The 24,014-nt window shown below is 61.3% G+C and overlaps 1 protein-coding gene across 6 annotated transcripts in view; it reads left to right on the forward strand.

Annotated features, from left to right (window-relative positions):
* The window catches only part of SH3TC1 (SH3 domain and tetratricopeptide repeats 1), a 43,260-nt gene that overhangs the window by 11,292 nt on the left and 7,954 nt on the right, over nucleotides 1-24,014 (forward strand). For all 6 annotated transcript variants that reach the window (XM_079154388.1, XM_079154389.1, XM_079154391.1 and 3 more), the window contains exons 2-11: nucleotides 4,283-4,500; nucleotides 10,358-10,485; nucleotides 11,288-11,393; nucleotides 11,945-12,091; nucleotides 12,642-12,837; nucleotides 13,744-13,820; nucleotides 14,599-14,794; nucleotides 16,597-16,730; nucleotides 18,315-18,356; nucleotides 20,024-21,712. In XM_079154388.1, the coding sequence (XP_079010514.1) occupies nucleotides 4,329-4,500; nucleotides 10,358-10,485; nucleotides 11,288-11,393; nucleotides 11,945-12,091; nucleotides 12,642-12,837; nucleotides 13,744-13,820; nucleotides 14,599-14,794; nucleotides 16,597-16,730; nucleotides 18,315-18,356; nucleotides 20,024-21,712 (2,887 nt within the window). In that variant the 5' untranslated portion in view covers nucleotides 4,283-4,328. The remainder of the gene's footprint in view (nucleotides 1-4,282; nucleotides 4,501-10,357; nucleotides 10,486-11,287; nucleotides 11,394-11,944; nucleotides 12,092-12,641; nucleotides 12,838-13,743; nucleotides 13,821-14,598; nucleotides 14,795-16,596; nucleotides 16,731-18,314; nucleotides 18,357-20,023; nucleotides 21,713-24,014) is intronic.

Below are 24,014 nucleotides of genomic sequence, written 5' to 3' on the forward strand. Positions count from 1 at the left end.
CCACCCAGGCTCCGGCTCTGTGGGCACGTGATCTCCTCTGTGTGTCCACCTCTTTGCCAGGCACCGGGTTGAGGGCCACCTTTGTCCAGCATTAACTTAGCTCAGCTGAAGATGAGCTGCAAGTGAGGGCTGTCTGAGGTCCCAGTGGGCATGAATTTGGGGTCATGCACTTTCTCCTGTCACTCCAGTGTGCAGGGTGACCAGGCCTCCCTCTGGCTGCTTCCTGGTGAAGGGGACAGGGCTGGAGGGTCCCTCAGAGTATGTGTTCAGTCCAAGCCCAGCGATAGCTCTGGCCAGGCCTCCCGAGTCAGTCAGGGCCAGCGGGCGGCATCTCCTCCCGGGTCCAGCCCAGGCTGGCTGAGCTCCAGGAACCAGCATGCCCTCTGCTCAGTCCACATGATCCCTCGTGGGCATTTTCATTCTCATCTGGGTGGGTAAACTGAGGCACAGAGCATCCTCCTCTCCCAAAATTGAACCTAGGTCTCTATGTTCTGGCAGCAAATTCTGGGGTTGGATGCTGGACAAGGCCTGGGGCCAAGGCTTTGCTGCCCAGGCCTGGGGTTGTGTCTCTGAGGAACCGAGAGGAGTATGGCAAAAGCCAGGAGGAGGCAGTCCCTGCAGACTGTCACTGAAACTCAGCAGCCAACCCCAGGGAGAGCGAGCTCCTGCTCCAGGCCTCCCTCTGGGGTGCCTCTGCTATGGTGAGCAGCAGCCAGAAGGCCTGCGGCCAGGGGAGGCTGCTTCGTGCAGCCCCAGGGCAGGGAACCGTCCTGCAGAGATTGAGCCCACTTCCTCCTCTGCGTAGGAGCCTCATGTGTGTGTTGACTGCTCCGCTTCCCTCGCCTAGCAGGCAGGAAGTTCCCTGAGCCTGGGGAGCCTTCCCTTTTTCTCGGGAAACTGTCCCTGAGCACCAGCTTTGTGCCAAGCCCGTGAGGCCCTGGGCCCTCCTGGAATGGGCCACTTCCTGACCGGGGGAGGCAGGCAGCCTGGCATCGGAAGGTGGTGCCAACACCTCCTGGGTTGCCGGGACACCAGCTCTGCCTGCAGCAAGGGCATTCACCTGGCTTTTGAAGGGAGATGTGGCAGCGGCCCGGGACCCCAGCAGGGTGGGGTCAGAAGCTACAGGCCCTGTACACATCAAAAGGCTGCAGTCAGGGACTGGGCACAGTGGCAGAGCGCTCGCCTGGCATGTGGGAGGCACTGGGCTCCATTCTTAGCACCACATATAATACATAAATAAAATAAAGGTCCACGGAAAACAAGAAATATTTAAAAAAAAAAAAAAGAGGCTGCAGTCAGGCTCTGTGGAGGTGCCTCTGCCGGCTTCTGCCCGGAGGACAGCGGACAGCCTGGCCTCCAGTCGTGAAGACCTGGGCCCACAGTGGGCGTCACCACGGTTGGAGCCAGCGTGGCAGCTGGGCAAAGTGGGCAGGGGAAGAAAGCAAAGCTTGAGGCTTGGGCTGGACTCAGGGCTGGGGGAGGTGGCCAGGGCGTCGGGCTAAATCCTAAAGGGTGCCGAGGAGCCCCTCAGGCATGCCCAGGAGAGGGTGGCTTCCAGCAGGGGGCTTGTCCTGGTGGACACAAACTGTCCAGCGGCCCATCACCTCCATGGCACTCTGTGCTCCCAGGGTCCAGATCCGCTGGCCTCTTGGCTCTGTAGTGGGCCTGTTCTCAGGCCTTCACTGGCCTCTCAGGGCTAAGCAGCTCCCCAAAGGGGGCAAGGGGTTTCTGCAGGCATGAGGGACCCCACCCTTGTGTGCCCTTTGATTTGATGTCCCCTTTCCATCTACCCACCCCAGTCCCCATCCCTGCCCTTCAGAGATGGCTGGGGACAAGAAGGACTTGGGGACAAGAAGGACTTGGCCACAAGCCGACCATCAGGTTTCACACAGGACTGGCAGGCAGGAGACAGCTGGGCAGGTTGGGAGCTCGCGGAGGCCACCTCCCAGCCTCGGGTCTTCTGTAGGCCTTGCCAGCACCTGGCCACCCTGGACCAAGGCCCTTCACCACGAGCGCCTCCTCCAGAGAGCCTTCCCTGACTACCCAATACCCTTCCCTCCATCTCTGGGGCTAGGTGACCCTCAGTTCCCATTGTAGAACCTGCTACCTGGAACCATCCAGGGCTAAGGATGGGGACATGGTCTGTAAGTACCTGATGTGGGATGGCATCCATGCTGCATCTAGAGTGGACTCAGCTGCCTCTGCTTCGTGACAATTCGAGGTGGGCAAAGGCAAGCCCCCAACAGCCGCACCTCCACAGGAACTCTTGAATACATTCCTTTCTGCAGTGTTAGGAATGGAACCCATAGGCATTCTGCCACCAAGCCACGCCCCCAGCCCTTTTTAACTAGTTTGAGACAGGGTCTCACTGAATCGCCCAGGCTGACCCTGAACTTGAGATTCGCTTGCCTCAGCCTCCTGAGTTACTGGGATCACAGGTGTGTACCACTGCAGCCAGCATCTCTGGTACAGACACTAAAACAAACTTTCAGACATTCAGAATCGAGCCCCTTACTACTGGTTAAAGGCTTTGGTGGCCCTCTCTGCCCTTAGGGGCACACTGTGCCTCATTTGTTGCAGCCTGTGTCCTGCATACTGGGCCCCAGTCCCCAAGTGCCTCTGCAGTGGCCCTGCCTGCTCCTTCTCTGTCCTCTGCTGAGTTCCTGGCCTGGGACCAGGGTAGAGACTGGAGACTGCAGTGCAGCTAGCTGTCCCTGACTGGGGCCGAAGCACGTCTGAGCCCAAACCCCGTGCAGCTGGCCCTGACATGATCCAGGTCTGTCTCCCACATCTACCAAGAAAGGGGCAGGTCACAGGAGGCAGACTTGCACTTTGGTCTGTAGAGGAGTCATGGTGGAGTTACCTCGGCGCCCGGGGACCACTATGCACCACCAGGGCTGAAAGTCCTGGCTCACAGTCAGCAAACGGTCAGGCTCGAAATGTGCCAGGCCTCAGGGCTGGGCGTGCCAAGCCAGGTCTTCCCAGCCTTCCCTGTGGGGGAGGATGGCCATCAGTCACCTGCTGCCCTCCCTGAGTGATACAGCTGACCAAGTCCCAGTAGCCACAGTTAGGGGTCTGCCTGGGTGGCAGGGCTAAGTGTCTCCTATGCCCAAGTTTGAAGCACGAAAGGAGACAGTGTGTCCTAAGATGAGTGACAAAGCCACAGACCTGGGAGCAGGGACTGCCTGGCTATAAAGCCCTTGCTCAGCCTGACCCCAGGAACGCGTGAGGCATAATGACCAGCTCCTGACCAGGTGTCCCACCTCACCTGCCTTCCCAGGGCACCTGTGTCCTGGGCTCTCTGACTAATGGGAGCCTCAAAGTTGGAGGGGCTCCAGGGACCACCGAGCAGATTGCATGGACCTCTGTTGGTGGGAGAGACTGAGCCCCCTGGGGCCAGCTCCAGTAGGGAGGGGCTGTCATTAGAAGCATGGTGATCCCAGGCCAGATTCCCGGTGCAGCTGAGTCCCAGACCAGAACTGCAGGCTGGGCCAAGGTCCCCTTCCCAGGGGCAGGTGGGTGTTTGGAAACAGACGGATGGAGAACACTCATAGAGAACTCCAAACTTGATTCTATGTGGCGGCCCAGAGGAAAAACTCCAAAATCTGAGCCCTGGTCCACAGTGTCTGGCAACATTTACAGGTTATTCGGCATCTTCTTAGGCCCGTCCCGTCCTTGGGGATCTTTTCCTCTTTTAAAGAGATTCCTAATCTGCAAGGCCTCAGGCCTCAGGTGGGGTCTCTAACCTGAAGCAGCTCACAGAACAGGTGAGAAGAAGCGGCCCTGGGGCTGTGGCTCAGTGGCAGAGCACGTGTGAGGCCCTGGGTTCCTTCCTCAGCACCACATACAGTAAACAAACAACATAAAGCTATTGTGTCCATCCACAACTAAAAAATACTTTAAAAAGGAGCTGCGGCTCTGCTCTCAGGCTCGTTACTTTCAAGAGGGAGTCGTCAGACCCCTGGGGCAGTTACCTACAATCCAGAGGGCGGGGACCACGGCCAGTTGGCTCCCTGGAAAAAGGCTGCGGGTGGGGCACGGACCCTCCCAGGCCCTGGGCTCTTACTGTATGTTTTTATGACTTCATTTCACAACCAGCTCAGCTTCGTCCTCACAGGACAACCCGCGCACCGTGCTGGGGACCCTGTTAGGCCTTGGAGGTGCCGGACACTCTGCAGTATGGGCTCTGTCCTCCTACAGTGACCCTGGCAGAGACGTCCAGGTGGGTCTTGGCAGCCTGACTCTCGAGGGCCTCTGCTGATGTCTACTGCTCTCTCCACAGGCCGGCTGGGCATGCTGGGCCCTCAGCACTGGGGCTGGGGCTGGTCATGAAAAGCCCCAAGGAGGTGACCACTGGGCAGCCAACCAAGATGGGCTGGGAGCCTGCAGGGCCCTCTGGAGGCTGTGGCAGCGGGCGCAAGGTCCAGAGTGAGGCCGTGAGCTCACCCTGCAGCCGAGAGCCAGCCAGGCCTCAGGAGGCCCCTGCGACGGCGAGAGGCGGTGAGTGCGGCTTTGGGACACACACCCAGCGTACCCTCACCCACCCTGCCTCCTGCAGGCCACAGCACCGGGGCCATCACGCGGGCTCCTCATTTCCTGGTGTGTTAGGAGACTAGCCGGCCCGGCGAGTCATTCTCCTGTTGAGAACCAGCTCCTGTCTCTTGGGGGCACGTCAGTGATGGCTGCTGGGGAAGGACCCAGAGGCTGACCACTCTCCAGAGACTTCCTGGAGGCTCCTGGTGGCCAGCCTTTGCCACCTGCCTTGTTTTCATACCCTCTGCAGGACAAGGTGTCCCTTGCTCCTCCTCAGGGGGCAAACCAAGGCCCAGAGCATGAATGACTTCCATTTACCCTCCCAGTGAGAACACTCTCTCCAAGACCCAGAGACAGGAAGACACTGGCCAAGCCACAAGGGGACAGTGGCTACTCCAGGACTAGGATCTCCTGAGGCCCAGACAGAGACACCTTCTATGTGAGGGATGTGAGGAACGGTGGTGGGCAGCCAGGCTGGCCGCACCCAGAAGACCTGGCTCCAATCCTGATGGTCAGTGGGCCATTGTTTGACCTGGGCCTATTTCCCCACTTGGAAATCTGAGGGGCAGCCTCAGTGACCATCAGGAGCCCTCCCTCCCCTCCTGGGAGAGGCGTGAGGACAGGCAGGCATAAATTGCCCAGGGCCCCTCCTTCCAGGCTCCCTCCTCTCCCTGCCAGGGGTCTCCAGGGATTGGCACGTGGTAGAGGCTCAAAGGCTATTGGAGGAGCCAATGGATGAATGACAGACTGGGAATGTGCAGTGGAGACCTGGGCTCCTGAAGGGTCCACACCCGTTATCTTGGTCCTTCCGCATGTGGGTGGAGATGGGGAGGGATGGGGTGGCCTTTGCACACGGATTCCCAAGGGATAATGGTCCTGCCCAGAGGGTGGTCTAGAGAGCTGGGGGCGGGGCCTAGCAGCCAACCCTGCCGCCGTCATCCTACTCCTGCCGTGGACCCTGTGCCTTGGGGGACAGGAGGGCCTGGGTCCTGCCTAGGCCCACAGAGTGCACAGAGGGGCAGGGAAATCCGGACTTACGTGTGCCAGAGCAGCAAGCAGAAGGGCCACCCCACCCAAGGAGTGGCTTCGAATCTCAGAGGGCGTGATGCTGTCCCCAGCCCTGCGGCTGCCAGGGCTTCCCCTGCAGGCTGTGCAGACTCGCTGCCCTCAGTGTCCAAATTTTGTCTCTGAGCCCAGCTGGAGGAGTCCGTGGACTTCCACCTCAGGAGGCTCAACCGGCAGCCCACAGCAGGGCCAGCTCGGTGGAGAGGACTCCCCACGGGCTCCCCACCTCCTGGTGTCCCTCGGACAATTCCAAGTCATAAGAAACAGCATGAATGATTCCCATTTACCCTCCCAGGGAGGACACTCTCCGTTTGCTTTACCAACCCTCCACCCATCCGGCTCCTGCCTACTTGCACTTACTGTTTTCTGATCTGTTCAAGAGCAAACATGACACCCTCGCCCAAAGCGTCCAGGTTTCCTAAAGCAGGACGCTGCCCTCTGGAACTGCAGTCGGGTATTTGGCGGCGGCTTTCAGGTTTTAATGACACTGTCTTCTGGTCTCCAGAGCTCATTCAGAGCTGGCTGGTAGGCACAGGACAGTCCCCTGTAGCACATGGACATCCTGGTCACAATTTGCATGTCACCGCCACCTCTTGGTGACCTTTTGATCCAGAGGTTTTTCACTTTGAAGGATGCGGTCTGTTGCCTGAGAATGTCCTTGGCCGGCTGCTGTTTGCCCTCGCCCTCTGGGTTTGCCGCTCCTCCCCAGACTCATTTTTCTGTGTGGCTGGTAGACCTTTAACCCAGTCTCTGGACGTGGGTTGTCTCTGTTCATTTGGTTGGTCAGAGGGCCTTCAAGTTGTCCCCATCCCAGGCGTCCCCACTGGGCCGTGAGCATGCCCTAGTCTTCTGGGACTGCACATGTCCATCTTGTGCTGGCCCCGCCCTGCCCTGCCATTCAGCCTGGACACCTGGCCTCTGAATTGGAGGTTGGTGGTTAGAATCTGCCACCTGGGTGCCACGTGTCTTTTGACTTGACGGCCACTCCTGAGCCCTGCTGTGTGCCCGGTTCCAGGCTTGGCCTTGGGGATGTAGAGTGGAGTCTGTAAAGGGGTCTGATGACAGTGGGCCACGGGACACTGCCACCGGGATCAGCAGATGCTGTGTGAAATGAGCACCGTGGTGCTGAAGAGCCATGGCCAATGTGGCCAGGCTGCACCACACCCATGGCTCCAAGCGAGACGTCCCCAGGGCCACAAGGACAGGCACGGGCTTGCAGGGTGGCAGGGGAGGGAGCTGGCTTCAGACATGGAACCCAGACCCAAAGAGTTGAAACCTGGGGTCTACGTCTGGCTGAGGCTCGGGCAGATGTGAGGCTGAGCCCCTCCTCTGACCCCTTACTTCTGGGCTCTCATTTTTCTTCAACCAGCCTGTGATCCCCATGCCCCAGCCTCATGGGATGGAGCGGGGGCACATGGGTGTTGCTGCAGACCCACCAGGAAGCAGTGCTCTCTGTCCTAGGCCCCAAACAAGGCCGCCAGCCACTCCCGTGGTTGGCAGAACAGTGGTCCCCAGAGTGTCCATGCCCTAATGGCTAGCACCTGTGACCACATGACCTCCTATGGCAAAAGGTCTTTGCAGATGGGATTAAGTTAAGGATTCTGAGATGGAGAAATATCCCGGATTATTTGTGAAGGGGCTTTCCAGGGGACACAGAACACAGGTGGTGTCAGAGTCCCAGGGTTGAAAGTAGAGGGTGGCCCCTTGTGGAGGAGGCCAGGCTTGGTCCTGCACTGGGGCTTCCAGATGGAACTGCCTGGCCACGCCTTGACCGGCCATGTTCAATTCCAGGCCAGATGACGCAGTTGTGCTGAAGCCACTGGTTTTGGGGGCAATTTGTTACAGCCGCCCTCCTTGCTGGGCTAAGAGACCTGGGGAAGGAGGCCCAAGGCAAAGGAGGCTGGGCAGGTACCAGTCCCCTTTTCCACCGGGGAGCCCTGGGTGCTGGGAGAGGAACTTGGAGAGAAGCTGGTCCCCCTGAGCACAGTCTCACGCTGTGTTGCAGCTGAGGCTCTGCCCCTGGCATGCCCGGGCCAGCTGCTGAGACCCTCACTGGGCAGCTGGTGCCGCATCCCACAGGCGAGCCTCCGGGGCCCTGTGCTGGGCCCTGCGCTGCAGCCCCGTCAAACACGAGTGCTGCCAGTTAACTTTCCACCACAGGAGGCACCCTGTAACTCCAGACTCAGGAGGCCAAGGCAGGAGGGTTGTGTTCAAGGCCAGCCTCCGCAACATAGTGAAACCCTGTCTCAAAAAACGAAAGGGAAAAAAAGCCCGGGATGTGGCTCAGTGTGACGCTCCCTGGGCTCGACTCACAGAACCAGAGCCGCAGAGCGAAGCTGCTCCGGAGACAGTGGGCTTATGAAGCAGGCTCATCTTGCTCACAGGCTCAGGGCCAGTGTGTGCTGGCCGGTCCCACAGCCAGAGCAGGTGGCGGAGCCAAGTTGCTCACCCCACCAGCAGGGATCAGGCGGGAAGAGGAGGGGATGGGCCGCACAGTCCCCTTCACGGGCGCATCCCCAGTGGCGGAGCCCCCATTAGTCTCCACCTCCTAAAGGTCCCGCTCCTCCCGCAGCACCACAGGCTGGGGACAAGGCCGTCACCACAGAGGCCGGTGGGGCCGCCCCAGGTCCACACCACAGCAAGGGTGAGGCTCTGCACATTGTGGGATGCCCGTCCCGGGCTCCTCCTCCACAGGCTGTTGACGCAGCGGCTCAGGCCCCAGCCCAGAGCTTCTGGCTCTGGACTCCCCCCATCGCCCTGCTACCTGCCTGCCCTCTGCCATTTTGGGTGGGAGCCCTCTCGAGTGGGAAGGGGATTTGGGAGCTTCCCAGGATGTTGGGAAGTGCTGGGCAGGTGCTTCGCCTTGGGGCGGGGCCCATTCCAGATTCCAGAAGTCTCCACACTGCTCAGCACTGGCCGGGCCTGGGGTGGAGGTGTAGCTCCTGGGTCCTCAGGCAGAGCTGGAGGCAGGTGCTCCAGGCTTAGCCCAAGGGTGTGGGGAACCTCCACCCTCCTCCCCCGCCCCTCCCTCTCTGAGCAGCCCCACTCTGTAGAGGACTGAGGACCACTGCCAGCGGTCTCTAGCTGGCCTTGACCTTGAGGGATAGAGAGGGCAGATTTTCTTAACATTCAGCACCTGATGGGTGAAGCAGCTGCCCGGGGCCAGGGTAGCAAAAAAAGGCCACTGCTGCAGGGTCCCTGTCAGCTGAGCACAGCCGGAGCAGGGCCCCGGGGTCAGGCTCCAGCTTCTCAGCGTCCAAAGCCAAGAACAAGCTGGACCCAAAGCCTGGGGGCCAGGCAGAGGTGTGCTGGAAGGGAAAGTGACTCCGGGAGCAGAGGGCGGCGCTGAGGAGGGCGCCTCCGTCTGCAGGGGCTGTGGCGGGCAGTGAGAATCCTCCCCTGGGTGGCTAGGGTCCACTGATGCTGATTGACAGCTGAACCTCACAGGCTTTCTTTTATTGCCCATACCTGACGTCCCTCCCCCCGAAAATGCACGGGGGAGGGGTGGGGGGAGCAAGCTGCACTGCTAGTGACAGTCACTAGCAGGAGTTAACCTCAGGGGTCTCTGGAGCCACTGCAGCACACCCAGGCCTGGGGCTCTTCCTCCAGGGTCTCCAAATCCCCTGCTTGGTGGAGATGAGCACCCTAAGGGGTGGTCCCTTCCCGTGCTGGTCTCCTGCTAGCATTAGGGCTGGGGTGTGTCTGAGCTGGGTGCTGTTCAGGGCAGCAGCCGCCAAGGCTGGCTTGGAAGCCTGGGCAGACAGGCCCTGGGAGGTGAAGGCCTGCGGTGGGGCTGTGCTGCCTGCTGTCCTGGGCAGCAGAGAACAACAGGCCAGGGCCGGGAACCTGCACTTTACTCTATCTGGGATGGGAGGCCACTGCTGCTGCTGCCCATAGGCAGCCCTGGCCACCCGTGGAGACCTGCCTTCAGGTTTGTCTTCTTGGTGAGTGTGAACTAGGCAGAAGGGCGGGTTCCACGGTGGCTCATTCATGCTCACTAAGAACCTTCGGATCAACCTTCCCCCTCGCCTGCCACCACATTTCACAGAAATGGCGGGGAAATCCCACCCGTACTTTGCACGGACCAGCTCTCCAGAGCTCTGCAGGCCCCTCGGCTGCTGGTCTTTACGTGGAACAGTGCGGACAGAGGCTATGTCCACCTGCGGAAAGTTCCACTGGTCGGTGCTGCCCCAGAGGGTCCAGAGCCTGGCCAGGTCAGAGTGTGCTGTCACAGGGTGACTGGCCCTCTGTAGACCAGAGGACCAAATGGGGCAGGGCCAGGACAGGCAGCTGGCCCATTCGGACCGGGGCTTAGGCTGTGCTGAGCAGTGGGTGGGCGCTGAGGGTGGAGCCAGCAGCACAGGCTGGTGGGCCCATGCCTGGTGGGCCTAGGCTGGTGACGAGAGAGGGTAGAGTGGGCAGGTGACGAGGAGTCAGGTGGAAATGAAAAGCCCTGATGCCCCTGGGGTGTCGCAGGAGGTTGGAAACCACATCTGGAGACGGACTTCGGGAGAGGTGGGGGCCGAGGTGGCGGGGCCCTGCTGGATGACTGCCCGAGCTGGCCTGTTCTGGGTGGGATGGAAGTCCACGTTCCCATCCTCTGCAGGCGTGGTGGGTGTTTGGTTTGGACTTTGACCTGGGCTCTGGGATTCGGGCTTGGCAATGCTGGCCCAGGCCTCCAGCGAGGCTGGTGGGAGGGGAGCACCCCAGAGCCAGGTCTGGGCCGGCAGACCACCTGACCTCCATCTGCACCTTCCAGACCTGGCCTTGCAGCTGCGGGCCGTGCGGAGGAAGAGCGGGCTGCCAGATCCCTGCCTTCAGCAGGCCCTGCGGGGCCGGCTGCGTCTGCTGGAGAACGAGAGCCAGGAGTTGGCCCATGTGCTGGGGGTGAGTGCGGCCCGGGCGCCTGCGGGAGGTGGAAGGTGTCCGTGGAGTAAAGCTGGGGGCACCAGGCCTGAGGAGGAACGTCGCAGAGATGCAGACAGCTCAGGGGACGGGGCTGGGCATCAGCAGGGGCTGCGATGGGTGTTGCCAGCAGAGACTTGGGGTCAGACTGGCCTGACCGGGGCCCCTAGGGCCCCTAGCCTGTGTGAAGCCACATTGGAGACGCTTAGAGGTGAGGTCAATACCTCACTGGGTGGCCAGCAGTGCCCAGCCCATAGCGATTGCTCAACAAACAGGGCTCTGCCTGGGATCTGGGCCACAGGGGAGGGCCCGAGGGCTCTGGGCCCTGAGTCTGAGCCCCGGTCAGTCAGGTCTTGCTTTTGCTCCGTCAGACGGAGATGGTGCTGGCGTCCCCTGCTTCAGTCGAAAGCGCTCTCCGTGTGGTTGTTCCCAACACCCGTCACCGTGGCTTCAGAGGGAAGGGGGCAGGAGGCAGCTGGGCTCAGCCGCAGTGGGTGCTGCGGGTGCCCAGGAGGCAGGGCCGCCCTTGGGCCTGAGGGCAGAGGTGTGCAGGGTGGAGGACGCTGCTGGTGGCAGGGATTAAGAGAGGAGCAGCGGCCAGGGGGAGGCTCAGGACGGGAGAGCAGAGCAGGGAGGCCTCGTGCGCTCTGCAGCTTGGACTCGGTTCTGCAGCGCGGGGGCCACCGGAGTAGGAGGGAAGAGCCCAGGGCTGGGCAGGGATCTGCTCTGTGTGCGACACCCAAGTCTCTGGGAACGTCTCTAAACTTTATTTCTTTCCTTTAAGGAATTGTCAGCCAGGCTGCTGTCCATCCACAGCGACCAGGACCGGATCATGGTGACGTTTAAGACTTTTGAAGAGATCTGGAAGTTTTCCACCTACCACACCCTTGGTAATGTGCCACGCTCCCAGGGCTGATCATGGCTTCCCTGGGGGACCCCTGACCCGCCCCGCGTCCACGGCACTGATTGGTGCTGTAGAGTAAGGTGGTGTCACAGCAGCTCTCCAGAGAAATAGTGAGACTGGCACTGCCTGCTGCTGAGGCTGTGGGTGCCCACCCAGCACCCTGAAGACAAAGCGCTGTCTCCGTGGGAGTGGACACAGCTGGCACTGGCTGGCAATGCCAGGCCAGGACTTCCTGCCTGTTCTGTGTCCATCTTACTGATGTTCAACATGGCCCTGTGACGGCCTTGTGGTCTCTGACTTAAGAATGCAAACACAGAGACTCAGAGAGGCCAGTTAACTTGACCATGGTTGTGGTGGGTAGGTGAGGGGCTGGGCATGGCCACTGGCAGCCAGGCCAGTGCTCAGACCAGTGGACCACGGAATGTGGAGGCAGCATGAGCTACCAGTACAGGGCGGCTTCACGGGGGGCCAAGGCTGGGACCTCGTGGGCCTCCCTGCCCCTTCCAGAGCCTGCTGCTGACCAGGCCTGGTCCTCAGGTTTCACTCATCACTGCTTGGAAAACCTGCTCGTGGACCAGGCCTTCTGGCTGCTCTCGCCAGGCGAGGAGGAGGAGACGGCCATCCGGGTGCACGTGGAGGAGGGTGCCTTGAAGCTGACGTACCAGAGCCTGCTGGCCCAGGAAGGTAGGTGCTGTGCGTGGCACCAGCAACCTTCGCTAGGTCCAGGCCGGGCTGGGGCCCCTGGGGCTGTGGCGGCAGGCAGCGCTGGAGGTAGAGGTGAGGTATCTGGGAGGGAACGGAAGAGGCTGTCCGGTGCACGCCAGCCCGTCCTGACCCTGGCTGTGCAGTGGGGCCCTGATTCTGCGGAGGGAGTGTAAAGCTGCCCTTTCCCCCTGGTCTCCGGGCTGGGAGGTGCCTAACGGGACTGGCAGTCCATGCAGAAAGTGCAGGTACACCTGTCTGGCCCTGGATGGTACAGGTGGGGAAACTCAGGCCCAGAGGGAGTCTGAGGCTAGTGGAGGCAGAGCTGGGACACCCCAGGTCACTGGCCTCTTGTCTGGGCTCCTTGGGCTTCCAGAATCTGCCAACTGGTTCCTGGGGTGGAAGTGGCTGAGGTGGGGTCTCCTACTGGGCTGCCTTCACTGTGGGTCCTGTGGGGGTGGAGGTGGTCCTGCCTGGCAGAGTTCAGATGCCCTGGTCAAGCCATTTGGATGACCACCTTTGTCCTTTAAAGGGCCTTTCTTCGTCCTGTGTCCCGACCACCATGTGAAACTGACACCTGGCCCGTGGAGTATGAGGAAAGGCCCCCGGGTTCTCAGGAAGGCTTCGGGGGGCCCCCTGGAGGATATGGCTCTGGAAGTGGACTCGCCCACTACATCTGAGGAGGTGGCAGCTGCGGTCACCCTTGAGCCCCTGATTCCATTCCATCAGTAGGTACCGAAATCTGCACTGTCCCTATGGCTCTGGGTGGTGCTGGACCTTGAAAGTCCCTGGGCCTGGCCCATCTGCAGCCCAGTGGGCTGGGAAAGGTGCCTCTTCTGCTGCCTCCTCTTGGGGTCTCGGGCAGCTGCCTGCATGGGGGACCAGTGTCTTCTCCTGGCAGGGCTGTCCCGGGACTGGCAGGCACGGGAGTGTGCAGCGCACAGCTCTGGTCGCACTTGCTCTGAAAGCCTTAGAGGGAGGTTCAGAACCTGGTGCCCGTGGAAGGGAGCCACGTGGGGTTTGACAGATGCAAACTGAGCTGGAAGGCCAGGGGCGTGAGGATGGCTGACATGCAGGCGCTCCCGTCTGCTCGCTGAATGGACCACAGACTTGGCTGCGAGTTTCTGGAAGCCAAAACCAAGAGAGAAGCAACCTGCTGACTGACAGTGATGGTGTGGCGGCAGGCGGGGGCTGATGGTCTCTCCCTACGGAGGCCAGAGGAGCTTCCAGTGACGTCCTGGTGGGGCACAGAGCTTGTTCGTGGGCCATCTCCGTGTCAGGTTCCTGATGTCAGGTGGCAGGGAAGGCTGTCAGTTTCCCATCCAGAAATCCAGTGCTCCCATCTTCTGTCTGAAGGAGAGAGGCCCAGAGGCCCAGAGAGAGGGATGGTGGGGTCAGGGCTACCGCCAGGCCCCTGCAGCCCCACTGTGCCGAGCTGTCCTGGGAAGCGGTGGGGCCGGGGCCTTGGGCGGGAGTCTGCGGGGATCCAGAACAGTGATGATGTCCCCAGACCCCAGCAGCTACAGGCGACAGGGAGGGGGGTCTGCTCAGGTTGCTGGGGGCTGGACACCTGCCCAAAAGATGCCTGTCCCTGGCGGAGGTCCCACAGCACAGACCTCCTCTCCCCGCTCTAGGTGGGTCCTTAAGGCGCCCTGGGACCCCACTGATGACTCCGTGGGTGGACCTGTGACACCTGGAGTTTCACAGATGGGTAAGAGCTTCCTCTGGCCTTTCTTTCCTGGGGGAAGTTGGTCCATGACTTGGTGGGCACTGGCATTCTGGAATTTTCTGCATTTGCCCTGAACCCCCCTTGCCAAGTCGGAAGACAAGGCGAGAGTCCCCTCCTGCCTGCAAGATGGAGGCTGAGGCTCAGAGAGGTCCAGGGGTGAGCCAGACTTCACAGCTCTTGGGAAAGTGAACTGGCGTCCTGATTGCTGTCCTCAAGAGCCTGAAATGTGGCTTCCCAGACACCTCAATGACACGCCCCAGGTCTCTACTCTCTCGGGGGCTCCACAGGGAACACCTTGGGAGACCCTGGGATGAGGTGGGCTGGGCCTGGCTGAGTCTGTGATGGGTACTGAAGCCCACCTGAGGCTGGGGTCTCGGCCTGGCTCTGTCCTGGTCTTTGTGACAAACTGGTGCCACAGCACCCTGGGCCAGGGGAGGGGCCAGAGCTTTTTGCTGGGCACCAAGCCAGCTGGTGTTGGGTGGCCTCCTGTACCTGCTATGTGGACATAAGGCCCTAGGGGCAGGAGGGGGCATAGCTGCCTCGAGGCTGACGGCCAGGCTGTCAGTCAAAGTCTCCGCCCGTTTTCCATGTTTAGTTTAGGATAAAAATGCCCCCCTCTGGGGTCCACTTAGATGTCCAGGCTCCATGCTGCAGGGACCAAACTTCCCTTCAAACCCCTGATGGGTGCAAGACAACTTTCTGCCAGAAGCACCAGCCTCTGCCCACCGCCCAGCACTGTCGGTTCGGTCTCCGTCCACAGGGCTTGGCCTGGCCTCGGCGGTGGCCGACTTCCAGGGCTCGGGGCCTGAAGAGATGTCCTTCCATGCTGGCGACCTCATTGAGATTCTGGGTGCCCAGGTGCCCAGCCTGCCCTGGTGCGTGGGCCGGCATGTGGTCTCAGGCCAGGTGGGCTTCGTGCGGACCAGCCTCATCAGCGTGCAGGGCCCCGTGTCTGAGTGAGTGGATGAGCCCCTCTTTCCTAAGCCGGTCCCCACCACTCCCAGGGACCCTCACCGTCTGCCCAGCTTCCCAGGTGACAAACCTGGATGCTGCCTGGAAGCCCTTCTCCCTATCTCTGTCCCCGTGCTCCTCTCTTCCTGGGCTGCCAGGAGGGCATCCTCTGAGATACGATTTGCCCGCGCAGGTCATCTCCCTGGGTGCTTGTCCATGGGCAGCTGGCTCACAGTCCTGGAGCCAGGGGCAGAGGGCAAGGTGTGGGCAGCCCCACGCTCCCTGCAGGTCCGGGGACCCTCTGCCGGCTGAGCTTGGGCTGCTCCCTGCAGCCCAGCCGGTGCCCATGGCCTCCTCCTCTGTGCCTGCAACTATTTTCTCTAATAAGGACGCTTCTCTCACATCACCCCCACATGCGTGGTCTCACCTTAACCATTGCACCTGCAAAGTCCTCATGTCCAGAAAGTTACCTTCCCGGGTTCTCCAAGCTTTGAGTTTTGAGGGACACTATGTGACTCAGCACCCCAGGCCAGCCCTTCACGTAGGCCTTCCACGTTTCCGGCCTGGACCTGAGGCTGCTCAGCCCCGCTGCCTCCCGTATTGAGGGCCCCCACTGGGAGTCCAGCTGCGTGGGGCGGCTGGCTCCAGCTTCCCTGGCTCGCTCAGGTCCTGTGTCCTATCTGTGACGGGGGATGCCCTTCCTGTCCCCTAGCCCCCACCCCAGCTGAGGGACTCCCAGGGAAAGACGCTGGTCGCTTCTGTCACAGCTGCCCAGCCCTGGCCATAGCAGGGGTCCTTAGGGAGTGGTCAGTGGGCACAGCTGTGCCTGTCCTGCAGAATCTGTTCGCTGGGTTTGGCCGGATTGTTAGAACCTGGCCTGGAGCCTGGAGAAGTGTCCCTTCCTCAGGCCCCGTCCCCTCCTCTGTGGGCCTCACCTCCCACACCCACAGGTGAGACTCACGTCTTTGGTGGCCCTGCTCTGAGTTGGGGGCTGTGGCTGACCAATAGGATACATTCCCAAGTCTCATGTCCTGCTGGCAGTTTAGTCCTATAGGTGAAAATCGCCCTTCCTCCCTCCTCCCTCCCTCTTCCCTGCCCCTTCCCTCCCCCCTCCTTTCCAGTGTCCTCTGCTGGCTTGGTGGGCTGCAGGCAGCCCTGTCTCTGGGACACATTGCAGAGGCTGTGTGAGGATCAGTGTGGTTGGCACGGCAACTGCAGGGGACGTTGGAAGTGGGGCTCTGGAGGCTGCAGGACCTTCCCGACCTCAGCCTCAGGGCAGAGGCTCTGTCTGCACTCCCGGCCTCTCTGCAGCCTGGGGATGCTCATAAGCAGGAGGAGCAACGCTTCTTACTGCGAAGTGTTTCCGCCAAAGACACGATCACAACACATTCAGCTGTAGATCCAATTGGCCGTGTCCCAGAGTCACGTGTCAGGCAGCTGCCTTTGTGCAGAGCAGGACTGGTGTCCGGCGGGGGGCGGGGGGGCAGGTTGTGAGCAGGACTAGGGAACAGCAGGCAGGCCGAGCCTTCAGTTAGTGCAGGTCCCCACAGGCTACCGTTCTGTAAGGGTAAGGCAGAGGGCCTGCGTCCTCATCCTGCCCCTAAAACCAGCGCGTTGGAGAGGTGGCCCTCTCGCCTGCTTCCCCAGAGGTCAGAGGAGCACCAGTCCCAGCATGGTGACCCGGAACCTTTGTGCCCAGGGCCTTTAGGTAAAGTCTTTGGGCCACTGCCGAGCCGCCCAGGTCAGTGGCCTCCTGTTGATTGACACCTGGGAAATGCGTGATTGTAGACGAGACTTGACTTCCCAGGTTGGACCGCGTGGTCTTCCTCGACCAGGAGGAAAGGGCGTTCTTCAGCAACGAGGGGCACTTTTCGGAGGATGACGCCAAGCAGTTGCTGTGCAGGATGGCGGGCACCGAGGTCTGCTGCGTGCACAGTCTGGGTAGGTGTGGGGCCAGTGAGGACGCCCCTGCCCTGCTCCCCCTGCTCCCTGCAGGGACGTCTCAGCCGGCACTGAGTCCACTGTCTCTCCCACCCTGTGGGCACTGGGTTCACGTTTTCACCAGTGAGTCCTCAACAGGGCAGAAGTTTCTGCTCCACCCACCTTTCCCAGCGGCCCCAGGTGCCCGCTCTTCACCCCTTCATCTGTGGGCAGTGAAGGCCAAGCCCTGGGTGTCCAAAAGGGAGTAGGTAGATAGATGGTGGCTGCCACCAGGCACGTGGGAGCACAGACAAGCCAGGCACAGAGAGAAGAGGGGGTGAGATCTGGGGCCTTGGGAGGTGCCTGCGGCCCCTGCTGCCCAAGGTCACGAGGAAGTGTCTCCTCCACGGGGCCCAGGTCCCACCCAAGGCATGAGCACCCTCAGCCTCTGCTGGGCCCCGGGGAGTGTGGCCTGGCTCTGGCTGGACCAGCCCCTGTGGGGTCCTGCCCTGGCAGCCCCGGCACCCTGCCACCCCCTGCAGAGATGGAGCCCAAGCTCTGCACCCTGGAGGGTCACCCCAGCGGCAGGCGGAATCCCAGGCGGCCACCTGCAATGCCGAGCCTCCTCCACCTGCCCCATCACCTCGTGGGAAAGCTGTGTGGGCACGGGCAGCAGCCGTCCACAGCAAGAGCAGCCTGGCTGAGCCAGGGACGTGGGCACACTGCGGTGGGCCAGGCCTGCTGCTCTGCACCTCCCACTCACACATGCACCCACACGTGCACACTCACATGCATACACACACTCGCGCATGCACACGGGCTACAGCTGTACATGCAGACACACTTGTACACGCCCACACGTACACATGCGTAGCATGGGCACACACACAGAGACATTTTTACACACATTTTTCTTCCTGCTCAGGGACGTGCATCAAAAGACTTTTTCCTGCCAGTATTAGATTTAAGCATTTTAGACCCTACAAAAGAATGTCCCTTTCTAAGTGGACAGCCTGGCCTATCCAGGTTCCAGCCCACCCTGACATGTGCCTGACTTTCCTGGGGGCAGAGCGGGCCTCTTCTGCAGGACGCAGTGGGCTGGGGCACTGCAGGGGCCCTCTGTGACCCTTGCCTGGCGCCCAGAGCACATGCCTGCCTGTGTGGTGTCCGCAGCGCCTCATGCCCACATGGTACTCTGGGGTTCCAGCAAGCCGAGCAGCAGCCCCTTCTCGGGAGTGGCAGCTGATTGGGGTGCCTGCCCCGTCTGAGCAGGGACGGTGCTCACAGTGTGTGGGTCCAGTGGCTCCGTCCACCCTGCTCCTAGTGGAGCTCATGGGGCTAGGGCACCCCTCTGCAGTCACCGTCTTCTGCTCCGGAGGGCAGGCTGCAGTCCTGCCAGGCATGGGGAAGGGCAGGGACAGACCCCTGTGCTGTCCTGGTCTGTAGGGCCTGGGGGACGTGGACTCCCTGGCCCCCGAGCCACACCTCCACCTCACGAGTGCTGGCGTCAGAAGGCCCCTGCCCTGTGTCCACAGCCCAGGACACGACCTAGGACCACAGGGCACTGTCTGCCGTTGTGATGGCCTCTTTCTCCTCCCTTCCCAGACCACCTGGAAGAAGCAGAGGGTGCGCGGCCTGAGGAGCCAGGTGGGTGCTGTCCTGCGGTGCCGGTTCTGTGGTCAGAGGCCGGGCCTCAGTGGCGGGAGTGCAGGGCAGAGGCAGCAGTGCGGGTAGCGGGTGCTGGTGGGGTGCCACTCCTCTGCCATGCGGGTGTGGGCTGGGTGGGGCTATGGCGGGCTTCTGAAAAGCCCCTTGCAGCTGCGCGGTGCAGGGGACCCACACCTTGTCTGATGAATGTGTCAGCCCCACTGGCCCACAGGGCAGATATCCGGCCCATGGCCCAAGCCCACCCTTGGCTGTGGCTTCCTCCGTGTGACCCAGAGCAACTGAGGCCTGCCCTTCTGTGTGCCAGGTGGCCTGGGCACACTGCCCACGGGGGCGGCAGGGACAAGAAGGTACGGATCTGGAACCTGGAGCTGGAGAGGAAGCCCTCCCTCAACTCAGGGCCCTGTAGGTCCTTCCTGAGGGCGTGGTTCAGGGACACCCTCTTTGCTCCCCTCTGCAACTCAGCTCACCTCCCCATTCCCCTGAATGGTGGGCTGCGGCATTTGGAAATTCCTGGGAGGACCCAAATGCAAACTCGCAAGGGCCTTCTGGGCCTGCCTGAGTCTTGCCTGGAGCCTCTGCAGGAGGCTGTACAGCCTCCTCACTCCTGAGCAAAGGCCCTGTGGGTCCCTTAGCTGCCCGTGCTAGGCTAGCCATGGAGGCCAGCAGAGGAAGCCAGCTGTGGGGGCCTCTGTGGAGGGCAGATTCTTAGCTAATCCAGTACTATTGGGTTGGCAGCACCTTGGAAGCACTGTGCCCCTAAACTGTGTTTAATTTTTTCTTGTTTCGAGGCTTTACCAACTGACAAAGAGTTTGCTTTAAAAATATTTCTCACATGTGAGCTTGAGACCCAGAGGCTGTTTAACCCTGGCTCTTTCCGAAGGGCTCCCTGGTGGGCCCTGCTTCTGCAGCTGGGGGCGTGACTGGTTTGCTCTGGGTTCTGCTCCCACCCAGGCACATTCCACCAGTGCCAGCACCTTCTTCTTGACCCTCTGGTCTCTGCAGGCCTCAGACTCCCGAGCCTCGGAAGGCAGAGGTGGGAATGGGATCTAGGAACCATTCCCGGTCTCTCTTGCCAGAGACGGCTCCTCCCTGTGGTGGAGCAGGGCAGAAGGCCCAGCCCTCTCCTCCAGCTGGCTGCCATCGGCCTTTTTATTTCTATGGGGTGCTGGAGTGGAACCAAGGCCCGACTCGCGCTAGGTGAGCGTGCCACCCCTGAGCTGCGCCCCAGCCCACTCTGTGTGATGACGTCAGCCGGTAGGTCAGTAGTTCTGACTGGCAGTTGTGGCTTCCTGGATTCTGGCATGATGGGGGAGCCCAGCAGGCTGACCAAACCACACCTTTGTGGCCAGCACAGAAGGTGGATGGGACTGGCTCTGCAGCTTCCATTCCTTCTAAAGGGAAAGGGACCTGCCAGCCACGGCTGAGCCCTGATGCCAGGTGTCCCCCACTGCCCTCAAACAAGCGGAGAGGGGAAAGGTGCTTACGGGGATGAGCTTTGCCAAATGGGCTGAGCTGTCCCTGGAGTCACCACTGGGTTCCCACTGCTCCTGGCAGCCTGCGGGGAGGGGTCACCTGGGGAGCCGTGCAGGCCGGGTCACCTTCACACCCAGACGCTAATACTGCTGGGATTTTTCTGTGACTTGCAGAAAGGCCTCTACCTGACCTCACCCCAGATTCCCGAGAGACCCTGTGGATGGTAAAGGATGTTCTAGAACAATGCAAGACCCTCCCAGGCTGCCCCAAGGAGGAGCCCGAGTCCAGTGGTCTCCAGGAGGCTTCCAGCAGTGTGTGCTCCCCAGACACCGAGGAGCCACCCCTCTGCCTGGATGCCGAGGACGGTGGGGCCGACCCAGAGGCCCTGGGCTCGCTGCTGCAGTTCCTGAGCGCCCCTGGGTACCAGGCCTGCTACCGTGGCCTGTACGACGCCTCGCTGCCGTGGCTGGGCAGCACGTTCCGCAGCTTCGCTGATGAGGAGGAGCTGGCCGGGCTCCTGGCACGGGCCCGGGAAATGGCCAAGAAAGCTGGCCTTGGCTCGGCACTGGCCAGACTCTGCTTCCTGCTGGCACGGCTGTGTGCCCGGAAGCTGAAGCTCTCCCAGGCCCGCGTGTACTTTGAGGAAGCCCTGAGGGCCCTAGGGGGCAGCTTTGAGGACCTCTTCCTGGTGGTGGCCGTGTATGCAAACCTGGCCACCATCTACCTGAAGCAGAAGTCCAGGGAGAAGTGTGCACAGGTGGTGCCCAAAGCTGCAGCCCTACTCCTGGGCACACCCAGCCACCCCTGCAGTACCGAGGTGGAGGCGGAGCTCCTGAAGTACGCACTGCGGAGGGCCGTTGGTGCGGGGAGCCTGCAGGCCGAGGCCCGGGCCTGCTTCCTGCTGGCCAAGCACCACACCCGCCTCAAGCAGCCGGAGGCGGCCCTGCCCTACCTGGAGAGGCTGCTGCTGCTGCACAGGGACCTGGGCACCCCGCTCGCCTCGTGGCCTGTGAATGGCTACCTGCTCCTGGCGGACACCTACAGCCGGAAGTGCCTGCCCCACCTGGCACTGAGCTGCATCAGGGTGGCCTCGCTGCAGACCCCGGGCTCACTGGCCAGCTCCCTGAGGAGCGTAGACCTGGTCCTCTGGAACGCACCCCGGCTGCACGGCCAGAGGAGGGCGGCTCACAGCCTCCCTGCCCAGACCGCCCACTACCTCAGGCAGGCGCTGGCCTCCACGGCTTCGGGCACAGGGCGGGCCCTTCGAGGTCCCCTCTATGCCAGCCTGGCCCAGCTGCACAGCTACCACGGGCAGCACGGGCAGGCCATCGCCTTCATGATGCAGGCGGTGCAAGCCGACATCTTGGCCAGCCTCCGTCCCGTGGTGGACCGCTTGGTGGTGCTTGCCTGGCTGCACATGCTCCACGGGCAGAACCTGGTGGCCCTGGACATTCTGCAGGCCATCTTGGATGCAGATGTGGCCAGTGAGGACCAGGAGGGTGTGATTGCCAACATGGCAGCCATCGCCCTGAGGAGGACGGGCAGGACCCGGCAGGCGGCTGAGAGCTACTACCGTGCCCTGCACCTGGCCCGGGGCCTGGGCCAGCTGCGGAACCAGGCGGTGGTCCTGGCCAACTTTGGGGCCTTGTGTCTGCAGGCCAGCGCCACTGGGTTGGCCCAGCACTACCTCCTGGAGGCCATCAGACTCTTCTCACGGCTGCCCGTCTCTGAGTGTGGCCGGGACTTCACCCAGGTGCTCCTGTGGATGGGCCACCTGTACACCCGCCGGGCCCTAGCCCAGCAGGGAAAGTGTTACTACCAGTGGGCCCTTCTGGTGGCAGTGGAGACGGACCACCTGGAGAGTAAGTGGTGCCACAAGGCCACCCGCGTCCCTCCTTGTGCTCCGGGTGTGCTTTAGCATGCTGGCTCCCTGGAAAGAAAACTCCCCAGCTCTGTTCAGAGCACAGGGGTGTGAGTCAGAGGCCAGCGGCCAGGTCCCACGGAGAATTCCGAGTGCAGAAGCTGCAGGTCCCCACACTGGGCTGGACACGATGTGGGGAACAGGCTGGTGCTGGCTTGTGTGGAAGTCCTGCACCCTGGAACCCTGCAGGCCCAGCAGATGGACAGTGGGTGATCTGGAGACAGACCTGGAGACGAGGGCCCACTGAGCCAAGAGGAGCCGTGCATGAGCGAGACCTCAAAGGCCGCTCCAGCTCTGGTCACCATGGTGCCCCAGACAGCCCTGCACATCCCTGCGCAGGACACAGGCGGGTCACCCAGCCTGCAGAGCAGCTAGTGCATGTAAAAGCACCTCTGTGTGCAGGCTGGGGGCCAGGCTCAACAACAAGCAAGACCACGTGGCCCTTGCTGGCTGGTGGCCAAGCACGGGAGGCAGATGACCAGTCAGAAAAGCCACGTGAGGGGGTGGTCAGCGTGACATGGCAGCCCCTGGCCCCAGCTGTGGAAGATCTCTGGTCTGGGGCTGGACAGTGGAGGGGCAGGCAAGCGGGGTGCTGTGAGGCCTTCCGGGGCCCAGGAGTGAGCAGCCCGGTGCTGCGCGGAAGGACAGGTGGAGGAGGGGTGGCGTGCTCCCTGTGGGGTGCGGCCAGCAGCGGGCCCGAGGGTGGACCGCCCTTTCTCTGAGTGTGCAGGCAGCACCCAGCGCTATGGAACCTCGCTGTGGCTCGTGCAGGGCTGGTGATAGGCTCGTGAGCTGGCGGGCAGCGGGCGAGGTGCGGAGTGAGTCCTGGAGGGAGCCAGCGTCGCTGGCTCTTTGCGGTACAAAATCCGTGGATATTTGTCACCGCCTGCAGCAACAACTTGCACGGGTCTTATGGGTGGTGGAGTGGAAACTGAGGCACTTCTACCTTTCTCTTTAGTGCACTGCTTTCTTGCTTGTTCATAGAGAATAGAGGAAATGAGGCTTACTTGCTTTGAGAGGGGGGAGAGAGAGACTTTGCTTATCAGAGAGAAACTTGCTACGCCTTAAAGTCCTGCATCCTGTGAACTAAGGGTACGTCTGCCTAAGGTGCCCTAGTGATGCGTCTCAGTTCTCTGGTCCGCGATCTGCCTCCCGCCGCTGCCCCTACACGATGCTGTGTTCTTTCTTCTGGCTTTTGTGCTAATGGCTGCTGTGGCGTGTCTTCTCTGGCTGCTTCTAATGGCTGCTGTGTCTGTCTCGCTCCGCCCACGCTTATATCACCTCCAGGACGCGGAGAGTAGGGCCACGCCTCTTACGCAAAGATTAGGCGAGATGCTCCGAGCAGGCAATTAGTGCTCGAGAACACATGCGTGTACATTGTGTGCGTGGACGAGAAAATCACCTGAGTGTGCTTATGTCTATTAACCTCCTCGCTGCCAATGTGATCAGGCGCGATCCTGGCACTGCCAACATGGCACAGCCCCCAACAGCCAGGACACAGGATGTCCTCAGGCCCTCTGCCCCAAGGCACCTGTCCATCTACCAGGGTGGCCTTCAACTCAGAAGCAAAACCACTCCAAGGAGCCTCTTGCCGCCCATCCAGAGTCCCAGGTGCTGCAGCCACGTCTGTCCTATCTCATTCACAGGCCCAGCACACATGCGTGGCCCCTGAGGAACAGGGTTTTTGGAAGTGACCACATGAAGGGGCCCAGAGAGGGGAGGGAGGTTTGCCGTCCAGAGCTTCCTCCCCAGCAGATGAGGCCTCCACAGAGGGCAGCTCTTTCTAGATGGGCACCCTCAGGACCTGCAGGGAAAGCAGACTCCTGGCCTCCAGCAGATCCTGGCCATAGTGCCCAGTGGCACCCTCCATGAGTCCTCCCCAGGCTGGGAATTAAGACCTGAAAACACCAGGCAGGGCACTTGGGGTCTCTTCCCTCTCCCTTTACACCAAACTTTCAAGGAGGCAGGCAGGGGTGCACCCCCGGGCTACCAGCTGCACACTCAGGTCATGTGTGAGCCCTGGGGGTGTTGGACATGTCTTCCTGGAAGCCGGTCACTTCACACGGTCATCTGGCTTGTTGGCTCAGTGCTCATGGTTCTTCTTACAGCCTCCATCTCTCTGAGGGTGTCAGCCATATCCCTCTTCAGTTCTGATTTTTGTAATTTCCATCTCTTTTTTTCTTTGTTAGTCTGGTGAAAGATTCATTAATTTTGTCGATCTTTTCAAAGAACCAATTTGTGAG

This window comes from Sciurus vulgaris (assembly GCF_902686455.1).
Source record: "Sciurus vulgaris genome assembly, chromosome: 9".
Lineage (NCBI taxonomy): Eukaryota > Metazoa > Chordata > Mammalia > Rodentia > Sciuridae > Sciurus > Sciurus vulgaris.